The sequence below is a fragment of the Anastrepha ludens genome, chromosome X, assembly GCF_028408465.1.
Source record: "Anastrepha ludens isolate Willacy chromosome X, idAnaLude1.1, whole genome shotgun sequence".
NCBI lineage: Eukaryota > Metazoa > Arthropoda > Insecta > Diptera > Tephritidae > Anastrepha > Anastrepha ludens.
This window is the reverse complement of record NC_071503.1, coordinates 66,076,265-66,099,455: the sequence shown is the minus strand read 5'-3', so window position 1 is coordinate 66,099,455 and position 23,191 is coordinate 66,076,265. Positions and strand designations below refer to the sequence as shown.

The following is a 23,191-nucleotide window of genomic DNA, read 5'->3' as shown; positions in this document are numbered from 1 at the left end:
AAGTTGGATTTTGTAATTTTATATTTAAATAAAAGAATTTATTACTTACTGAATTCCACCTTTTCCAATGAAAATTGGTTAAAATTTTGTTTATTACATTTACTAAACTGTTTTATATTAAAAATTGTTAAAAAAAGACTTTAACTCTCTTCTATTTCATCAATATTCTACATACATACTTTTATGTATTTCACAATATGCACTACTTATTACTAATTAGATAATTTTGATTTCTTCCCCGAACTTTTTTAACGAAATTTTTTTTTCTAAATGTTACAGCAAAATGCTTTAAGATCTTTAAGTTAAATAAAAACACTTTAACGGCATTTTGAAGCCGAAATGTCGATTAAAAAAGATACTGACATTGTTTCAAACAAATATGCATACAGGAACACAATCCACGAATCTCAGCCGATTTCACCACCATATGGCAAGAACAAATATTTGCCTAAATTAGAGGTACGCCCATTGATCCTACTTAACTATTATAAAAATATGTAAGTAAAAAAAGTACTATTCAACTTCCGCAGAATATGTGGACTTCCACTAATACATCCGAAGGTACCACGTCAATAGACCTCGATCCAATACTATCCCGGCACATACACGAAAGCTATCGTCATTTTGCAACGACCGCTGAATTGCCTCTAAATCACATATCGCACAGGACTCAAGTGGATCCTCCGAATCACACGGATATGCGGTAAGGTCTTATATTCTGAAATTTTTTGGCTTAAATTTTAAGATATTTAAAAGAAGCTACCCTAAATCTCTTTAGTTTGGCTTTTCTTTTAATGGCAACTCGTGGTAACTTTCTAACTAAATACATACCATATTAAGATCTTTTTACTTGCCTCGTTAGGGCAGAAAGCGGTGTTGTACAGTATTGGCCCGTTATATCGCTTACTGCCTCCCAAGCCACTATAATATATACATACATATATGTACGGCGTCCGCCGTAGCCGGATGGGGCGTGACCATTCGAAATTCAAAAAGAACGTAGGTTCAAATCTCCGTGAAACACCAATATGAAGAAAAAGTTTTTTCTAATAGCTGTCGCCCTCGGCAGGCAATGGCAAACCTCCGAGTATATTTCTGCCATGAAATAGCTTCTGATAAAAAATATCTGCCGTTTGGAGTTGGCTTAAAGCTATAGGTCCCTACATTTGTGGAACACATTCAAGAGGTACACCAAAAATAGGAGGAGGAGCTCTGCCAAACACCCAAAAAGGGTGTAAGTGCCAATTATGTACATATATATATACATATATGTAAGTAAATATGCCACCGTATTCGAATGGGATTTTGCGTGAATACCTTTCTGTAGTGGTTGGGTTCAAAGGCCGCTGAGGGCACAAAATACCGATTTATTATACAAACGGTTTTTCCTATTAGTGGTCCCATCTCGGCGGGCAAAGGCAAACCTCCAAGTGTATTTCTAGCTCAAAAACAAACCATTTGCCGATTCGAGGTTCCATAAAACTGTAGGTTTCCCCAATTGTGGAACAACGTCAAGATGCACACCACAAATGAGAAGCTCGGACAATACCCAACAAAGGATATAAACGCCAATTATATATCATATTAATGGAATAGCGAAGTTCGCGAACCGACTGGCAACAATAGCGAGACATAGCATGCTTTCTTGGTCTACCGCTAGATGAGTTAGACGAAGACGAAAGGTGACTAGTACAACAGAACCCACCAGAAGAGCATATACATATAAGTTAATTTACCCGGTCACGGTTGTTTTAAAAAAAACAATTTTTATCCGGTGAACGGTCTTTATTTGTTGAAACTTAATTTACAACTGACTTAAAAATTATTCTTAGTTCTAATACTAAAGCTAAGCCCGTGTGCCAGCAACGTGACCCATTCTTTGCTGAATAGGCGTTTCCCACGGAAACGCCAATCGCTGCTCTGGTATCTCTTCAAAAGCGTTGCGCGTGTGGAGTGTTGGGTTACCGTCATACTTTGGTTGAGGTGTGTGAACTGTTGCATTAGTTAAAACGTTGCGCATGTGGGGTGTTGGGTTACTATCATATTTTGGTTGAGGTGTGTGAACTGTTGCGTTAGCTCCTCCCTCCTCAAGTGCGGACGTCCCTGTTCGCATCTCCGTAGATTCAGGAGTACCAAGGGCGTTTGGTTTATTACAATTCCTTTGAAAGTCCTTCGGCTTTCTTTTTCCGGAAATTTTAAGTGCGATTAGTATGACAGCTATTATTATGGATATTGTGAGTGCTGTATTGGAGGTTAAACCCACTTTATTGATTTTGTTGATCGTCTCCAGCTTCTTCAAATTTTGTATTTGGAGACCTTTCATCATCTGCAAGGATAATTGTAGTCTTATTCTTGGAAATAAAAAGTCGTGTGTTTATGCTTACAGATGAGAAAAGAGAATGAACGAGTTTATTTTACGCATATACATATGAGTATAAGAATAAGATGATGCAATGAACACAGCAATGAACACAGCACACAATCAGCTGTTTGTTTGCTTTAACCTTTGTGTTTTTGTGTAACACTTCCACTTTCATTGATCAGATTATTCATTTTCAAAACATGAACAAACTTTCAGAAGTGACTTAAAATTATTGAAATTTGAACTCTTTAGAGGCTTCGTGAAAATATCCGCCAGCTGTGTATTTGTTGGCACGTACTTGAGCGTGAAGCTTTTGTTCTCATACACCTCTCTGATGAAATGAAATTTGACCTCAATATGTTTGGTCCTCTTGTGGTATTGTGGATTCTTCACCAGTTTAATTGCGCTTTGATTGTCTAAACAAAGTTCTGGTACTGTGCGATTTCCGGACAGTTCCTCCAATAATCGACGAACCCAAATTAGTTCTTTTACTGACTCACAAGCGGCCATGTACTCTGCTTCGGTTGTTGAGAGTGCAACTGTTTGCTGAATTTTTGATGACCACGAAATAGGACCGCCGCATAACATGATTACATAACCTCCAGTTGATCGCCTTGTCCCCAAATCACCAGCAAAGTCCGAATCACTGAAGCAGGTCAAAGACAAATTATTAATTTTCTTGAATAAAATACCTTCTCTGAGAGTCCCTCGTAGATATCTGAAAATTCGCTTTATCAAGACAATATGTTCGCTGGTAAAAGTGTCCAGAAAACGACTTGCATACGACACCGCATAGGCTAGATCAGGTCGTGTCACTGTAGACAAATACATAAGAGATCCAACAGCTTCGCGATATGGGTACTGCACTTGCTGACTGCTTTCTGTGTTTAAATTAGCACCTTCTGCTGGAGTTGTGACGGGCTTGGCGTCGAGCATTCCAAATCGTTCCAACACTTTTGTTGCGTATGCTTTTTGTCGAATAAATATTTTTCCAGATTTCCTGACAACTTCCATACCCAGGTAAAATATCGACTCAAAAACTTTAATGTCGAAGTCTTTCGTGAGATAATCGATCAGCTTACAAAGTGCTTCTGTTGATTGCGCTGCTATGATGCCATCGTCAATATAAATTGCAAGAATTAATTTCGCACTGTTAAAACTCCCGATAAAAACGCATGGATCCTCTGCACTGACTTTTAGATTACAAGTCTCCAGCATCTGAGTAAATTTCTGATTCCAACATCTCGATGCCTGCTTTAAACCATAAAGACTTTTGTTCAGCTTACACACCTTGTCAGTTCCATCTTCGTAACCAGTAGGTTGATGCATATAAATCTCCTCGCTTAGAGTTCCGTAGAGAAACGCTGTCTTCACATCAAACTGCTTTACAATCATGTCAAGCTCAACTGACATGGCAAAAATCATTCTAATTGACGTAAACTTGGCAACAGGGCTAAAAGTCTCGAAATAATCAGTACCAAACTTTTGCGTAAAGCCACGAGCGACTAAACGCGCCTTAAAACGTTCGATTTCACCTTCCTTTCCACGCTTGATTTTGTAGACCCATTTGTTAGAAATCGCTGTTCTACCTGTAGGCAAACTTACCAGGGACCAGGTTTGGTTTGTTATTAACGATGAAAACTCCTCATCCATGGCACGCTTCCACTGCGCACAATGGTTACTAGACACTGCTTTCACATAGCAATCCGGCTCATCTGCTTCAGCAATATACGCATAGCTTAGTGCAGCTTTACTTTCAATATCTCCTCTTTGCGAACGTGTCATGATCCTACGTATCTGCGGTTGATTGGTTGCATCTTCGCTATCGTGATTGCCACAGCTTTCAGTTATGGTTTCTGGTTTGTTAGCATTCGTAGTTGGTTCTTCCACTGCTTCAACGTGTTCTTCATGCACATATGCGGCTTCTTTGCAGGTTTCTTTGATTATAACGTCTCTTGATACTTCAATTTTTCTTTCGTTAGGTATCCAAACCCTATAGCCCTTGCAGTTTTCCTCGTAGCCTACAAACACACCTTTCTTGGATTTCGCATTAAGTTTTCTTCGCTTTTCCTGTGGTATATGCACAAAAGCCTCCGATCCAAAAACTCGAAGTACAGACAAGTCAGCCTGTTTATTAAACCACAATTCAAATGGTGATTTACCATCCACTTGACATTTACCACTCCGATTAAGAGTGTACACGATATTGTTCACTGCTTCACCCCAGTATTTCAGGCTCAATTCTTTGGCGTGAATCATAGACCGTGCACCTTCGATAATTGTTCTCATGTCTCTTTCTGCGCGGCCATTGTGTTCTGGAGTATATGGTGTTGATTTTTGATGAACCACTTTTCTTCTACTGAATATTTCTGCCACGTCTTTGTTGACGAACTCTAGTCCGTTATCGGAACGGATGCACTGTACTCGCTTTCCTGTTTCTGCCTCAGCCTTATCTAAAAACCGTTCAACAAACAATGCAACATCTGCTTTTGACTTTATGCAATAGACACATCGATAATTTGAAAAATCATCACGAAATAGCAACATATAGCGCGCACCACCATATGAAATCTCTTGCATAGGGCCGCATAAATCAGTGTGAACAAGCTTACCTATCGAATTAGCTCTGTTTTTGCTTTCATGGAATGGCATCCGATGCTGTTTACCGAATACACATCCCTCACAAAAAAAATCATTGCTATTAAAAGAAATACTTCGTTGAGTTAGTACGCTCTTTACATGGTCTTTAGCTTGATGACACATGCGTTCATGCCAAAGTTGCAGCGACTCAGATTTCGCACTAAAATTCGCCTGAGCTTCCACGCCGCTAACCTTCAATAAGAGCTTAAACAGTTTCGAATTTTCTCGTAAACCTTGTAAGCACACTTTGCCTTGTTTTTTAAAATAGCAATCGTTGCCCTCCGCTATCAACGAGTAACCTTTGTCTAAACATGCGTTGGATGAAAATAAGTTCATTTTAATACCAGGTACATATAGCACATCAGCCAAGTACTTTGCGTTCCAGACGTTGCCATTATAAGCTTCAACGTGAATATCCCCCCTACCATATGCTTGCACTATGGAACCATCCGCAATGCGAACATCTTTTGGCGTATCAAACTTGACATAATCATGGAACCACTCTTTGCGATAAGACATGTGATCGCTAGCACCAGAGTCCATGTACCAACTGCTCTCACGTGATATGTTCGATTGCACAAACATAACCTCACTTACAAAAGCATTACCATGTGCTAATTTTTTAACACTTTCTCTATTTGGACAGTCTCGTTTCCAATGACCAAACTTTTTGCAAATGAAACATTTTCCTTTCTTCTTATTGTCGCCTTTACCTTTAACTTGATTAGCTACGAACGCTCCTTGTGCATTTGGCTGCACACCCAATCTAGATTCTTCCATACACAAGCGTGCCGTTAGCATTTTCAATGTACGGTCCTTTTTCTCTGTTGCTTCCCACGCCGCAAAGAAATGATTATATTGCTCCGGCAATGTCATTAGAATTTTTGTTACCAGCATATTCTCGGAGATTTTTTCACCCAGATCTTCTAATTGCCTTGCAATCTTCTGCAACTTCGCTATATGCATTGCAATGCTGTCTTCGGCGCTTTTTACGTATTGAAAAAATTGTTGTTGTAGCAAATGGATCGATGTATCCGACTTTTGCTCGTAAACGCTCTCCAGCGTAGCAAACATAGCAACAGCAGTTTCACAATTTATAATATGCATCAGCGGTGCTTCGCCCATTGAAACGACCAGAATTTTCTGCGCCTTTGCATCATCTTTTATCCATTGCTTTCTAGGTTCACCGTCAGCTTCAGGTTTCGTTACAGCTCCACTTACAAGTTCCCATAGGCCACCAGCTCTAAGCATCACCTTTATCTGGAACTTCCATAAGGTCCAACCGTCCTCAACTTCAAGCTTGTTGATTTTAATTTCTTCCATCTTAAATGCCGCAATATTCCAGGAAAATTTCAATTTTATTTCTCACGCGTTAGACAGGCGCTGGGCCCATAACCTGTAGTCTTATTCTTGGAAATAAAAAGTCGTGTGTTTATGCTTACAGATGAGAAAAGAGAATGAACGAGTTTATTTTACGCATATACATATGAGTATAAGAATAAGATGATGCAATGAACACAGCAATGAACACAGCACACAATCAGCTGTTTGTTTGCTTTAACCTTTGTGTTTTTGTGTAACAATAATATTTCTTCGAATGGCGTCTTCGGGTTTCGTTTTTGTAGAACAGGTGGAAGAGGTTGTAAATTACTCATTTCATGTACGTAGAATTTTTTGTTTTGCACGTTGATAGTGGAGTTGTGGTGCTGGATTATAAATGTTCCATTCAGTTCTATTGATTTGCCATCTATTTCGATTAAACCATTATAATTGTTCAAAAATAGTATTCCGGGTTGTACTTCTTCTAGGTTGCTAATGTGGTCAGCGTTGATAAGCGTGCAATTTGGGCGTCTACTATTTATAAGATTACTAATACAGCTATTATTATTTATTTCTATAAAATCTTTTTCATTACAAATTGTTATTTTATTATATGCTCTACATTCCTTTTTTAGTCCGTATATTTTCGTTTTACATTTTATTATTTTTTCATAATCAATTTTATTAATTTTATTTTCCTTTTTTACTCCTTTGAGTATTATTTTTTCACAAGTTTCTTTATTAGTAGTAGGTAAGCTTAGAATATAAATTATAGAAGTGCCATTTGAGGCTATTCTAATATCGGTAAATTCTAGTTCTTCTTCAATATTAATGTAAGGTATTTCTTCTTTTCCAATAATTTTTTCAATTGTGCTTATTTCTAGATTCGACAATATAAATGAATTAACAATATTTGATTTTGCCCAATGTAAGGCGTATTCAATATTAATAAGCTCTTCCTTAATTAATTGTAATTTATATTTAATTTTAAGACCTAGTTCTAATTTTACATTTTCATTATTTTTTAAGCTTTTCAGTATTTCATTTGTGTTATTACTTGCTTCATTTATTTTATCTAAAAATTTTTTGTTTATTATTACTTGTCTATCGTTATTTTCTAGTAGATTTCCAATATTTTTATTAATTATTTCTAAGTCATGGTGGTCTGGGTTACCAGCAATCCATTTCCATGCTGTGCCTATAAAATCTAATGAACGTTTAGTTTTAATTCGAGGGGTGAGTTTTGAAAGAAGTGTGCGAATTTGGATTATCTCGTGGTTAAGGAAAGGATGTAATGGATGGTTGATTTGGATATTTTGTGCGATAGTATTTTCAAGTTCTTTCGTTAAGTTGTCGTACTGTCTCGTGTCTATTATATGAATAATTTTAAATGTTCCTTCCTGTATTCTTGCTGTTCCGTCCTTCAAGGTTATAAGCTGTGCGTTCGTATAATCTAGGATTTGTGTTTCTGCGTAAGCCATGGCGGCAAGGGTACTGTAAAAAGGTTGTAATTATGGACCTATAGTTATTTATCTAATTTTTAAATTTGTATCGTTGGCCTATGGCATTTATAACGATTTTTCTTATTATCTAATGATCGAACGCCTATGGCATTTTACTCGATTTTTCCTATTATCTAACGATCGAACGCCCATGGCATTTTACTCGATTTTTCCTATTATCTAATGATCGAACGCCTATGGCATTTTACTCGATTTTTCCTATTATCTAATGATCGAACGCCTATGGCATTTTACTCGATTTTTCCTATTATCTAATGATCGAACGCCTATGGCATTTTACTCGATTTTCTTATTCACTAAAGATTACATTAATTATTTTCAAATTGAATCTAATCATATTAAAATTCCTTTGATTTTAATTGTATCAAAATTAATTCAATTTAATAGAACTAAATTTGGTTTCATTTCTTGAAATTAATTTAATTCGATGGATGGGAATTTAAATTAATATGAAGAAATTCAGTTCAAGCTTTAATTTTCTATAATTAAAATATATTTTTTTCTTTGTCCTTTTCTTTTTCTTTTTCTTTTTTTTTTTTTCCTGTTTTTTTTTCTTCTGGTGATTTTTCTTCTTGTTATGAAGCCTGGTGAACCAAGTACGCTTTGGGTGGTAAGGCTAACTTCTAATATTACTTTTGTGAACAGTTCGGCCTGATTGGGTTTTGACTGTAGTCCTATTATTTTCTGCAACTATTTCCTTCTTGTATCTTGATGATAGTTTAGAGCCTAATCTTTTATTTATTTTGACAAATATCTCTTCACCTACGGAGTAATCTTTCGTTTTTTTTCTGTTTTTATTGTGATAGCCAAGGTCCTTTATTTGCTTCTTTGTAAGTAATTCTATATTTTGTTGTCTATGTCTTTCTAACTCTTGGGGGTCTGTGGTAACTCTGGTACCGAAAAATGTTTCTAAGGGTTTTTTCTTGGTGGTTGAATGAATTGTCGAGTTGTATTCTTTAACAGATTTAAAAAGTAGTTCCTCGAAAGTCAGACTATTGTTGTCGGATTTTAAGCATCTCATAATTTCAGAGAGAGTAGAGTGAAATCTCTCCACTTGTCCGTTTGTCGTGCTAGCGTAAGGCGGTGTAACATATACTTCGATGTTCATTTGATCCTTCAATAGTGATGAAATTGAGGCGGAGTTCAGTGATTTCTCATTGTCAATTACAACAAGTTTGGGAATTCCAAATGCAATCATTAGCTCACGTATTGGATCCTTTATGTGCTCTACTGCTCGGGATGGGATTATTTTTACTTGTGCGTATTTGGAATATTTGTCAACAGAAGTGAGAATGAACCTTTTTTCTGTGGAGTAAATGTCTATATGGACGATTTCTCCAGGGTTTTGTGGAATCGGGGTGGCTTGGATTTCTGGCTTTGGGGGGTGTCTATCGTATTTTTGCTGAAGGCAAGTTGAGCACTGTTTGACCTTTTTCTCTATTTTGGAGTTCATGCTAGGGAAATAGTATTTTTTTAGAATTTGAGTTTTATTCTCACGGCTATTTCTATGAGCTCGTTGGTGCTCAGTTAGTATTATTTCTTCTTGTTCGGTTTCGTTTGTGATATCCTGTAATAAAGTTTGTGTAAAACAGATTTTAATGTTTCTGAAATGTAGTGGATACATTTCTTGAATTTTACCCATAATATTTTCTGTTGTGTAGAGTCCGTTAACAAGAGCTGGGTCTAAACGTTGTTTAAAAATGTCTATTAAGTCCTGGGTGGAATAGTGAGTTTTGGTTATAGTATGTCTGTGAAAACTGGGGAAAGGCAGTTCAAAAGTGTAGTTGTTTTCATGTCCGATTAATAAAAATAACTGATTCTTAAATGCGTTTATTGGGGCTTCTGTAGCAGGTATGAGGATATGAGCAGAGCTTTCGTCACTATGGTCGGTTGTCGTGAGGGTATTTACCTCAGATTTAGGTGGTCTTGAAAGAGCGTCTGCAACGACATTAGTTTTGCCAGGTTTATAGTAGATTTCATAGTTATACTCTTCTAAAATGCATTTCCATCTTTTCATTTTTGCGTTATGATTTTTATTGCTTAAAGCAAACGTAAGGGGTTGGTGGTCGGTGTAAATTATTACTTTGGCTGAACCGTAGAGATAATTCCGTGTTCAACGCCCAAATTATCGCCAACATTTCCTTCTCATTGGCGGCGTAATTCTCTTCTGTCTTTGATAAGGATCTAGATATGAACGTAATAGGTTTACCGGATTGTTCTAAAACAGCACCTAACGCGTAGTTTGATGCGTCGGTTGTCAGATGGAATTCCTTTTTGAAATCTGGGTATGTGAGTATAACTTCCTCAGATATTAATGAAGTTTTAATTTGGTGGAAAGCTTGCTTGGCATTATTATTCAGCGTGATTAACTTTTTACTGGAGCTAGTTTTTGAAGCTCGTCCGGTCAGTGGTCTTGCTAATTTAGCGTAGTCTCGTATAAATCGTCGGTAGTAACCTGATAATCCAAGGAATGATCTCAGATCTTTCAACGTCCTGGGGTAAGGGAAATCCTGGATGGCTTTTACTTTATTAGGATTTGTCTTAATACCACTACGTGATATTACTACTCCTAGAAACTCTACTTCGTCCTTAAAAATTTCACACTTATCCAACTGTACTTTCATTCGAGCGTTTTCGAGTGTTCGGAAAATGGTTTCTAAGTTCTCTAAGTGGCTACGTTCGTCCTTACCAAGTACTATTATGTCGTCTATATAGACATAACAGATTTTTCCAATGTGATCCCTAAGTATGTCATCAAGGGCACGCTGGAAAATGGCTGGTGCATTTTTCAAGCCGAATGGGAGTCTTGTAAATTCATACTTCCCATTATTGACTGAAAAAGCTGTCTTTTCCATGTCGGATTCCTTCAAAGGAATTTGGTGGAAGCCGCTTTTGAGGTCGAGAACAGAGAAAAATTGGCTACTTCCTAGTTGCGAGATTATTTCATTTATTTCAGGTATAGGGTATTTGTCCGCTACTGTCACTGCGTTCAATTTTCGGTAATCGATAACAAGTCTATATTTTTTCTGTCCGGAGGCGTCTAGTTTTTTGGGTACTACCCAAATAGGTGAATTGTATGCAGATCTTGATCGTCTAATGATTCCATCTCTTAGTAAGGTTTCAATCTCTTGGGTTACAAAGTCTCTCATAGCTAAAGGATAGGGATAATATTTGGAATAAATTGGGCTGTCCGAAAGAGTTTTAATTTCCCCAACTACTGTGGTGGTATAGGTAAGCTTTGCATTGGGTTCCGAAAATAATTTGGAATATTTTCTAGTTAAATAATTTATGTCATTTTTCTGCTGCAATGTCATGTGTTCAGTCCTAATATCAATTTTATTAACGTCCGCTGAGAATTTTTGTTTAATTTTAATAACTGTATTGTTACCAATTTTTAGTGTATTATCGTGGATATTTATAATAGCAGACAAGTCTCTTAGACTATCGTTACCAAGAATTCCGTGGAAAGAATTTAATGTTGGGAGTAGGAAGAATTTTAAATTTGTATCATTTTTCCCGAAAAGATTTACCAAGGTGTGATGGGTGATTTCTATTTTTCCGGCTATGGAGTTTGCGAAGAAGGGTTGTTCATTAAGAAGAGGCTTTAAAACAAGATTTGGCTGAATATAATTCTTACTAGAACCAGTATCTAGTAATATCTTAATGATTTTTCCGTTCTTCGTCCGACACTCTATGTACGGTAACGAAGAACACGTCATTCTAAAAAATGTATATCCGTAAAGTCAGCTGAGGTTTCATGTTCCTGAGACAACTGCGGATTATATCCATGATTCAATGCCGTCTCATATTCGTCCATTGTAGGTATACATTCTTGTTCGTATCCTTCCTGTTGGACTTCCTGTTGTTGCCGTTCACTTTCAATATGAAAGTTCCTCTGAAACTTGTATGGTATTTGATGAGAAGTGTTGGATGGCCTCTTTTCAGCTGGTTTACTTGGTCCTGGTCTATTCATGTAATTAATTGCCTTAGATTGCATGGAACGATCAATTTCCATGGGTTCCGGTCTCGGTAATGGTTTTGGAGCTATTGGGCGAGGGGGTGTGAATGTATTTCTGACCTGAGGGTAAGGTTGAGAAAGCCATGGTTGAGTTGGCGGTTGAAAGGATGTAGGATACTGTTGAGAAGTTCGTTGTGTATTCCAACCAAATTGAACAGGAGAAGTCCTTTGGTAGTACTGTGACATATTTCTGGGTGCTAGAGGTGGAGGGGTTTGTTGTGGGTAATATGGCCGAGGAACATGGTAGGATGCTCGCGTATTTAGAGGCATATTCCTTTGTCCATTTAACTTTACAGGTGTTGGAGGTGCCTGTCTGTTTGACCTATTATGAGGGGAAAAGTTTACTTGGTTTTCGAGGATTTCACATAGATGAAGTGAATGTGGGAGGTCCTTTGGTTCCTTTACCGCTAGAAGCCTTGGCATATCGCCGTTGAGTCCATTTATGAAGGCATCTCGAGCTTTTTCTCTATACATGTTCGTTAAGACTCTTATAGCTTCTGGGCTCTCCTCCATACAAGATATTTTGTTCAATATCAAGGACAGGTGGGAATAAACTAGTTGATAAAAATCCCGAATCTGTAAACGTCCCTGAACCAAACTACAAAGTTGGTACTCGAGAGTTTTTAGATCTCGTTTATCAGCATAGTGCCAAGTTAAACAGGAGCGAATAGCCGTCCAATTTAATGGAATATTGTAAGATTCCAAAACTTCGTCTGCATGACCTACAATTTTGTTCCTTATTGTCATAAGTATCCCGAAATATCTCGGAGTCCCCTGATACTGACCATAGTATTCTAAAAGTCTCTCTATACTTTTTTTCCAGGAGCTAAACTCACTTGGATTTCCTGAAAATTCTCTTATTGTCCTAGCTATTTCTGGGACACGGTCCGAATCTGTGGTTCCTTGTGCAACTACGGGTTCGTCCCTCAAATTAAGGAATTCATAGTTAGGGTTCACTATATTGTTCACTAGCTTCTGTCCTTCACTTTCAAAAATATTTTTTACTACCCTACGGATTGTCTCTTCTAATCCTGTCATTGCACTGCTGCTGGCCGCGGTGCCAGTGTTCAGCACGGAAGGTCGGAGTATCGAAGATATGTTGTCGTCAGGCATGTTGGATTTCTTTTTTTAAATAAAATTTCTCTTGATTTTTTTTTTTCACTTTTTGTTTAGTTGCGTTAATTTTCTTACAAAATTTCTCTTTTTAGAATTTTTTCCTTATATAAAGTTTCTCTTGATTTTTTCTTCACTTTTGTTGCGTTAATTTTCTTACAAAATTTCTCTTTTTGGAATTTTTTTCTTATATAAAATTTCTCTTGATTTTTCTTCACTTTTTGTTTAACTACATTGATTTTCTTAAAAAATTTCTCTTTTTGGAATTTTTTTTCTTATATGAAATTTCTCTTGATTTTTCTTCTCTTGTTGTTTAACTACATTGATTTTCTTAAAAAATTTCTCTTTTTGGAATTTTTTTTCTTATATGAAATTTCTCTTGATTTTTCTTCACTTGTTGTTTAACTACATTGATTTTCTTAAACTTACAAACTATATTGAACTTAAAGACTTACACAAATAAATAGATCTCCATCCTGTGAGGTGACGGGCAGGACTTATCCGTTTTGTTCTGAGGGTTCTTCCCGCGATGACTCCGGGTCCTGTATCCCCACACGCTTTGTGTCCACCGACTGAAGCGTTCCTCCAGGTTGTGGCTGCCCAGTCGCCTACTGCTATTTTTGGTGCTGAAGTGTTGAAGATTGTTCCACCACTGCTTGAGGGGCCTTTAGAACTGTATTCTTTTTTTCACTCGCGTCGAAGGATATTCCGCCACTACTTAGGGGCCTTGGAAATTTTCCTTCGTTTTAGCACTTGCGACTGGGCCCCACGTTGGGCGCCAGTTAATTTACCCGGTCACGGTTGTTTTAAAAAAAACAATTTTTATCCGGTGAACGGTCTTTATTTGTTGAAACTTAATTTACAACTGACTTAAAAATTATTCTTAGTTCTAATACTAAAGCTAAGCCCGTGTGCCAGCAACGTGACCCATTCTTTGCTGAATAGGCGTTTCCCACGGAAACGCCAATCGCTGCTCTGGTATCTCTTCAAAAGCGTTGCGCGTGTGGAGTGTTGGGTTACCGTCATACTTTGGTTGAGGTGTGTGAACTGTTGCATTAGTTAAAACGTTGCGCATGTGGGGTGTTGGGTTACTATCATATTTTGGTTGAGGTGTGTGAACTGTTGCGTTAGCTTATATAAGCAGAGGTGCATGCGCTTAAGGTATTCAATAGAATGTTAATCGTGTAAGCGAGTAAACAAAAGTAATAGAATGATTAAGTCTTAAGGTGAGGATGTACATTTAGTGTTGGAGTGTTGGAAATAAAAAAAGTAAATGTGTTGCCATTACATTATGCCTTTTATGCAACAATCCAGTGATCGAACTCACAGAGTTATTTTAAGAGATTTATTTGAATTTGAACATAAGAAAATTCGTAACAATTGGTGTCAGAAATGGGATTGTTGAATAAAGTCACAATAACAGGATCGTGAAAATGGCAAAATTGAGCGAACTCAAAGTTCAGCAGCTTAAGAAAGAATTGGAACAGCGTGGCTTGTTAACTACAGGAAACGAGGGAAAGGTACAAGTACGGCTGAGCGAGGCAGAGGACTTCGATGTAGACGAACATGTGTTCCAGACAGAAGCTGAGGAGTCATCGACAAAAATGGAAGAAAAGTCAGAGCCTCCAGGACGTTCACCAGGTATTGACATGACAGTGATTATGGCTAGATTGTCGCTCACGTCATCGCAAATGTCATCGCAGTTATCGTAAATGTCATCGCGGTCTTTGGAAATGGAAGCGAAAATACCACAAATGTCATTGAAAATATCGGCGCACGTATCAGCGGAAATGTCACCGCAGATATCACATATGTCAGCCGAATGTTTTCGTCAAAGATAAATGTTCAGCCTTCGTTGAGAAGATCGAAGACGGTGGAGAAAACCATTTTGAGCATCGTGAAGGTAAACACCATGGTGAGACTTATTCACTACCTCGGCGACCTGGTGATATCAATATTAAGGATTGACCCAAGGTAAAACCAAGTGCGATAAAGAAAAGTCAATTGAGTGATAGTGACCTGAAAAAGATCAAGGAAGCGAAAGTCGCTGGAAAGAGACCATCCTAAACTGAAATGTCGAATGAAAGTCCCATGGCCAGTGAAACAGCCTTAAAGTCATTGACGAAATTCTGCACCGCGTAAGGGAAAGCGAAGGCGAAGATTTCAGTAATATGATTATAGTTCCTAAATCCGGAATTATATCCGTATTAGAGGAACTCCACAATAGTCCAAGTGGAAGTCATCTGGGAATTACTAAGACACTGGGAAAGATTAAGGAGCGGTGTTTCTGGGTGAATCGCAGGGAATCAGTTGCAGAATGAATTCGAAATTGTGCGGGGCGTAAGCAGAGAGAAATCCAAATGATAGACAAAGAAAGAAAGGGATTTCTCCAAAACTGCAAGCGTCCTGGGAGGGTCCATACAAGGTGATTAAAAGATTAAATGATGTGGTGTATCGAATACAGTAATGCAAAACTGTAGAAGTAGAGCATCTGGAAAGGCTAGCTTCATTTAAATCGAAAGTTTTAGTGTCTAATCGGGATGATCAGACTTAGCGGAGGCCCGTGTTGCAATCGTGAAGTTTCGCGAATTAGACTTGCTTGCGACAGCAGATAGCGAGACAGATCACGCTTTCAGGGCCTAGTGCTAGATGAGTTAGCCGAAGACCACAGGTGACTAGTAAACTGCTGCTACAACAGAATTCATCAGAAGATACGAATTGCCAGATCTAGAAATTGCGATAGTTATTAAACACATATATATAAGCAGAGGTGCATGCGCATAGGGTATTCAATAGTAAGTTAATCGTGTAAGCGAATGAACGAAAAGTAATAGAGTGATTTAGTCTGAAGGTGAACGTTTACATTTAGAAGTAAAAAGTTGAAAATAAAGAAAAGCAAATACGTTGCTATTAATGTATGTCTTTTATTCGACAATTCACTGATCGAACTCAGAGAGTTATTGTAAGTGATTTATTTGAATTTTAACGTAAGAAAATTATATTCATATATAAATGTGTAAACTAAAGAAGTAACGCTTAAGAATATTGCCTTACGACTTACAACCAATTATTTCGGGTACCCCGGAAAGAGTGACGTTTTATAAGTAAAACTTTATTGAATATATATTTGTTTGCGATCTGCCTGCCTACCCGATTTTGCCTTACCTTTACCACTTGTCTGTATATCATTCTCACTTTTCGTCCCATACTAAGATTCCTGTTCTACGTTATACTCTCTAGATACTCAGATTATTCCACTAAACTCAACAACTTGTAGTAAAAGTTATACATGCACAATATCTATGTTATAACATAAAACTTGTTCGTAAAAAACTACAACATGGTTTTTATAGTTATTATATTATCTACTCTATAGTTATTATATTATCTACTCTATTCACATATTTTTGGATAATTTAATCTATACAGATTGCACGAGCATCAGCTGACGGCATATCATGCTTATCCACATCAGAATTATATCTCCCAACAGCAACACCAATTATACCGTCAACAACATCGATATTTGCACAATCATAATCACCATCTTTTGTCATATGCAGCGCAACAATCAGATGTCAACAGCAGCAGCGGTGGTACACAAACACCTGGGATCGTACCTTTTATGCCTAGTCAAGAGAACTTTCTAAATAATCCCGATAAAAGGTGCTTTAATCCCTTGAAAAATGGTCAGAAGAACCCTCAGGTATATACAACATCGCACATATCTGCAAAAGGTGAAAATCAATATATTTCATTTGTGGATTCTGAAGCATTACGACCAAAGGGGACACAAATAAAATATATGTCGGAAGAAGCAAATACTGAAAAGAACACAAGTTCTGTACTTGGTGACGAGAACACATGTGAACAGAGAACCGAATGTGAAGGTGAACAAAACAATAACACAATTTTATCAAACGATGGCCCAAAGGTAAAAGGCTAAAGTTCTCGGAAATAATGTAGTAGAAAAAATATACACTTTCTATTGGACCAATCAAACTTAATGGGTTACTCACTTTGAATAATATCTCCGAATTTATATCCAAACACACGCGCTCGTCTCGTTGTTATATAAATTTAATTTAAGACAAGAAGAAGAGAGCTTTGTACGGTGTGCTCATATACAATACTTTAAATTACATTAAAATTAATTTTTAATGGATATAATTATGGTTTACAAAATAAATAAACGAAAACTGACATATCAAAAGTAAAACAGCTTCGGAGGTACCTATGTTTTAAAATGTAGTTTCTTTGAATGAATGCTGATTTTAATTGCAATTTATTGACGAGCACATTTTCGTGAAATATTAATAAAGTTGGAGAATGATCAGAGCTCGTGTTCAACCCACTTTCTTAGCTGATATTTTTTTGGCAATGAAAAAATGGAGTAGGTCGGGTGGTTTTTGAATCCGTTGATCAGTATGTTGGAGCTGCATTAGAAAATGTGCTACATCTAGTCTGTTAAAGAGGTTTGTATTACAATATAATTCTCTACCTTTTTTGTAGCGCTTAATCTCGAGCCCCGGTGTGCGTCCTGATAAATTCTTATCACCTTCCACTGTTATGGTTTCTTTTTTTCACTCCATTTATTACATTCAATCTGTGATTTAAAAATAACATTCACTATTACTTCTAGTTACAATTCAAAAAAGGACATTCAGTAAGAAGTCCCAGTGAAATTCATTACACAAAATCATTAACCTTGCTTAGCAAGAAACATTTTATATATTATTATATAATTTTATACATTGTTAAAGTATATGATACAAGCGTTGTATTAAATTAAAATGCATGCATTTTTTTAATCTACGGTCTGTGTCAGAAGAAAATAACCGGTTGTTTTCTTGTAACTTCAATATATATTTCGTTCTGCTTTTTGCTACATAATAGTCCCACTCAAGGGCTACGATACCAATGCTAACTTAGGCTAGTGTCGTTCGAAACTTTCCCGTAAACGCAACCAAACAAAAATGAGTGAGAAGTACGCGAAGCGTTTCCAGGCGGTATTTTTATGCACGCATTCGAAGGGTCCGAAATTATCTTACGCCGCGGCTAAAAAAGTAATTAAAAAATCAAAAAAGGTTGTTGTGATATGGAATCAGCGGTATAAGATGGACAAAAATGTTGATGACTTTTCCGAGCGCGGCTTGAAGCGAGTGGCGACAAAAAAACAGGATAAAGTGATTGTTCAACTCTCCCTTCTTTCTGACTACGCCAAGCACAATCAGTTGCTCCTAGAAAGGGAATAGATGTGAGTATCAACACCATCGAACGTCGACTGAAGGAGCCGAACATATCCTACCGTCCCACGTCATCAAAACCACAGCTCTCAGAAAAACACATTGAGAAACAACAAAACAGGAAAATTATGTCACAGTTTTGGACTGGCCTTCCCAGTCCCCAGACGCCAACCCCTTTGAAAATGTGTGGAGAACTATGAAAACGCATCTTGTCGGAAGGCCAGTCCATGATTTCAAGCAACTTCTGCGTCAAGTTCGCAAAATCTAGACCTGTTTGTCGACGAGCTACGCAGAAAAGCTTGTTCAAAGCATGAAGAAGATGCCAATCTAAACTCGACAACAATGAAAACTACATGGCTTATTGAGTAATTGCGACTCGAAGTTTTGTAAATACTTTCATGTAAACAAAAATTTGATATATATATCTTTTATAATTCATAAAAAAATGTTGTCTAATAAGTTATTGTTGACCCGAGGACTTAGATGAGTGCCAAGGTGATTGCTGTATCTCTGACTGACATTGCCGATTCCTCCATATGGTGAAATTGGTGAAAGAACGGTTAAAGTTATTTTCATGTATTTGCTTTCGTTTGCTTTCATATGCCATTTTTTCAACTAGGCGCAGACATTATCGGGGTTTCCTTTGTAGCTTAAAAGAAGCTGAGACATGATTGCTCCTAGCTATTACAACAGTATCATCTGCATATGTGGAGATGTATGTATGTGTTCGCCGATAAGGGAAAATCGGCTGTACGCAGGGTATACAATACAGGTCCTGCTTTTATTGGGTGGAGGTCGGTGGCTTCGTCATTTACTTTGACAGGAAAATGCCTGTTCTGAAGATATGATTTTAAGAGTGATTCAGTCTTAAGCTGAGCGTGTGCATTTAAAGTAAAGTGTTGGAAATAAAGTAAAGCAAGTGTGTTTCCATTAATTTGAGATTTTACTTCACAATCTAGTGATCGAATTCAGAAGAGTTATTACATATATGATTGGCGCGTACACGTTTTGGGTGTTTGGCCGAGCTCCTCCTCCTATTTGTGGTGTGCGTCTTGATGTTGTTCCACAAATGGAGGGACCTACAGTTTTAAGCCGACTCCGAGCGGCAGATATTTTTTATGAGGAGCTTTTTTTCATGGCAGAAATTAGAAAAATGTTTTTCTTAGTTTTGGTGTTTTCGCCGAGATTCGAACCAAAGTTCTCTCTGTGAATTGCGAATGGTAGTCACGCACCAACCCATTCGGCTACGACGGCCGCTACAGAAGTTGCATAGTAGCAAAAGAATTACAAAAAATTCGCGGCAAGAAAATCGGACAGCGGAAAAATAACACTGAGGCTAAGAGCGCAACTAAAGGAATAGAACAAATTAAAGATGAAGCTATTACAAAACAATGTCACATAAACCAAGACCAATTACAGCTCCAAGCAACCTACCAACAAACGCACAGGTGATACAAATTAACGAAAATGTTTTCAAAAATATTGCAAAAACTAACAGAACAACAATAATTTAACAAACCACTTGAGCAAAGGTTGGAAAATCTTGAATTTAAAATATACGAGTCAATTACACACACCTAATTTTTTTAAAATAATGCTAAGTAACGCGAACGGTCTCCCAAAGCACCAGCAAGTATAGGAAATGATTCTCAGTTCAGAAAAAACCGACATTTGTTTAATTGCAGAAACGCATTTAACTAATCGAACTTGTTTCACAATCAAAAAGCAAGAGTGCACGAGGCGGAAGTACCGTAATTATTAAAAGTAATAATACCTATGTAGGCCGCCGTAGCCGAATGGGTTGGTGTTTGACTACCATTCGAAATTCACAGAGAGAACGTAGGTTCAAATCTCGGTGAAACTCCAAAATTAAGAAAAAACATTTTCCTAATGCAATTTACATAAAGAGCGATGGTTCGGTCTAGAACGCTGCAGAACTGCAAAGTGTGCTGTGACAAAGCCGAACAGAAAACTGACAAACTTTCTACTAAAACTTGAAAGGAAAGACGTTCGGTTGATGGTTTGTATTATTACAGGACATAACCCATGCCATCAGCATATGACCACCATTGGAATCACTAAGGACCTAACATGCCTGTCTTGCTTGGAGGAAGCGGATAGCACTGAGTACTTTCTCTGTGAGTGTCTTGCCTTTGCAAGGCCACGAGTTTTATGTTCCGATGTCGTTAGAATGAGTAATATTCGGACTCTAAAACTGGAGGGTATTTACAGATTTACCAAAGAATCTAGAAAGTTCTCACTGGACCCGGTTAATTACGCAAAGCATCAATGGAAACTATGCTGTGATTTAAAAGTGGTCGCCAGGCTTCGAGGCATGCAAAGCGGATACACGAAGAATATGTGTTTCCTGTATAACTGGGACACAAGATAGCAATAATGTAATTCGTTAGGCTTTAGTCCTCAAAGAGAAGATTTTGCTACCACCGTTGCACGTAAAGCTTGGTGTTGTCAAAAACTTCATTAAGCAAGTGTCGAAATATTGGAGTGTTTGCTAAAAATATTTCCTCGATTAACCCAAGCTAAACTAGTCAATGGTAAAATATGCTTAGGATATTATATATTAGCATTGTTTTTATATTCCTTTTTCTTACATACATATATAGGTGTTCTGAATGTTCCAGATAGAAGGAAGCTGTTGTATGATGAGTCATTTGACGCTCTTTTAATAAACACTGAGTTGATTGCTTGGCATGCAATCAAAATGGTTGAAGGCTTTCTAAGCCTTCAGAAACCTACAAGTCTGATGTGCAAAATATGTTGGATGCATCCGAAAAGCTTCGAGTCAACATGTCTCTCAAAATTCATTTTATGCATTTTCATTTGAATGAATTTAGTTGACAACTCGCCACCGAATCCGACGAGCATGAAGAACCGTTCCCATCGCAGCTGGTTCTACGTTACCGGAATGACTCGGGGTTTTCCCGACCAAGGGCTGCCGCCCCAGTATACTAGCCCTGTCTAGTGTATCGCATATCGAGCTCTGCACCCACCACCGCCCCCGGAGGCGCGGTCGCCCACCACCATCAGGCCGCAACAGCCACAGTGGATTGCGCAGCAGGTCCAACGTAGACAACCCCACGCGTCCCTCGCCCCCCGAATTACACAGACCTCACCGAGAAGCTTCAAGCTTCTCCAATTTAACTGCAACGGACTTACGAGTAAGGTCGACGAGATAGTTGACTTTATGAGCCGGCACAGTATTAAAATAGCTGCGGTCCAAGAAACAAAGTTGCACGCTAGGTCATCTCTGATCACCAGGGATGGCTATAACTTGCACAGACACGATCGCGAGCGAGACAGTGGTGGTGGCCTAGCGTTTATAGTCCACCACACAGTGCAGTATCGTCTCATCGATGAAGGAATCGCCCGCAGGGACAGCACCTTAGAATGTCAAGGCATAGCTGTCCGGTCAGGCGATTCCGAGCTCGAAACATTTAACATATATATACCCCCTGTCACCTGCTGCCCGGCAGGATATCACCCTGATATAGGTGCGCTCATCAGAGGTGAAAACCGATTGGTTGTAGGTGACTTCAATGCGCATCACGATCTTTGGCATTCAAGCCTGCCAAATGATCGTAGGGGACAGCAACTGGCAGAGCAGATAGACGATTCGACATTCAGCACTGTGAACGACGACGCCCCCACCAGGGTAGTGGGCAATTGCAGCAGCTCGCCGGGTCTGATAAATAGCATAACGTGGCGACCTATGCTATCGCTTGCATCAGACCACTTGCCCATTATCGTCTCGATTGAGAGACCTGCCGACTTCGTTTCCGCGAATCACCGGTCCTATTTTAACTTTAAAAAAGCTAATTGCGCCGGCTTCACGGAATTCACCTAGGACACCTTCGCCGATCTTCCCATCCCCACTGATGTGCGCGTAGGCGAACGCGCATTCCGCAAGGTGCTCACAGCTGCTGCGGCTCGCTTCATCCCAGCTGGATGTTATAAGGACATTCGTTCTCATTTCCCAGCCGGAGCAGCCAGTTTAGCAAACGAGCGTGACCACCTACGCCAGGCCGATCCCGGGGATCCCCGCATAAGGGATCTCAATTGGAGATCAGGCAACTGGTTAATCAACACAAGCGGATCAAATGGGTTGAGCACCTGAAGACCTGTAACCTCACCTCTGGGGTGAGTAAGCTCTGGCCCCCCGTTAGGTCCCTGTCGAACCCGACGAAGCACAACGACAAGGTGGCTATCACCTTCAACGGTTGCACTTCGTCGGACCCGAAGAGATGCGCGAGCTATTTTAGCCGGCTTTTCATACTGCATCCTCCGGGCGACAGAACCGAACGTCGTGCTACCAGAAGGCTGCACAAACTGACGAACGACAGTCCACTTACTTTCTCCGGTGATGAGGTTCAGGGGGCCATCAACAAGTCGAAATCATCGAAAGCCTTTAGACCCGACGGATTAAACGCGCTGATGCTGAAGCATCTGGGACCCCTGGGAGTAGGACTCATCACAACGGTCTTCAATCTGTCCATGGCCACTCTCATCATCCCTGACAAGTGGAAAGCAGGGAGAGTGGTCCCACTACTGAAACCTGGGAAATACGCCAACCAAGGGGAGTCTTATCGGCCGATAACTCTCCTTTCCCCAATAGTGAAGACACTTGAAGCCCTCCTACTCCCACTCTACACGAAACACCTGGCCCCAGCCCCACATCAGCACGGATTCCGTCGAGTGCACAGCACCACCACTGCACTCACCGCCATAAACGCCCAGGTGAATCGCGGACTTAACCAAAACCGCCCCTGCGAGAGGACTGTCCTAGTAGCGTTGAGAGTTTCCCTGATCTCATACGCTGACGACTGCACGATCATGGCGTCGGGCAATGACATCGATGGCCTGTGTTCCAAAGTGAAAAACTACCTCACCGACCTTTCTCGCTTTTTCACTGCGAGGAATCTCGAACTTTCCCCCACCAAGTTCACGGCGA

General features: G+C 38.9%; 1 protein-coding gene across 1 annotated transcript; it reads left to right on the top strand.

Moving 5' to 3' along the window:
- Positions 1-285: 285 nt before the first annotated feature.
- Positions 286-17,283, top strand: LOC128869252 (uncharacterized). Its single transcript, XM_054111787.1, has 3 exons — positions 286-459; positions 531-703; positions 16,406-17,283. The coding sequence occupies exons 1-3, from the start codon at positions 340-342 to the stop codon at positions 16,920-16,922; spliced, it is 810 nt and encodes a 269-aa protein (XP_053967762.1). The 5' UTR covers positions 286-339; the 3' UTR covers positions 16,923-17,283.
- The last annotated feature ends 5,908 nt before the right edge of the window (positions 17,284-23,191 follow it).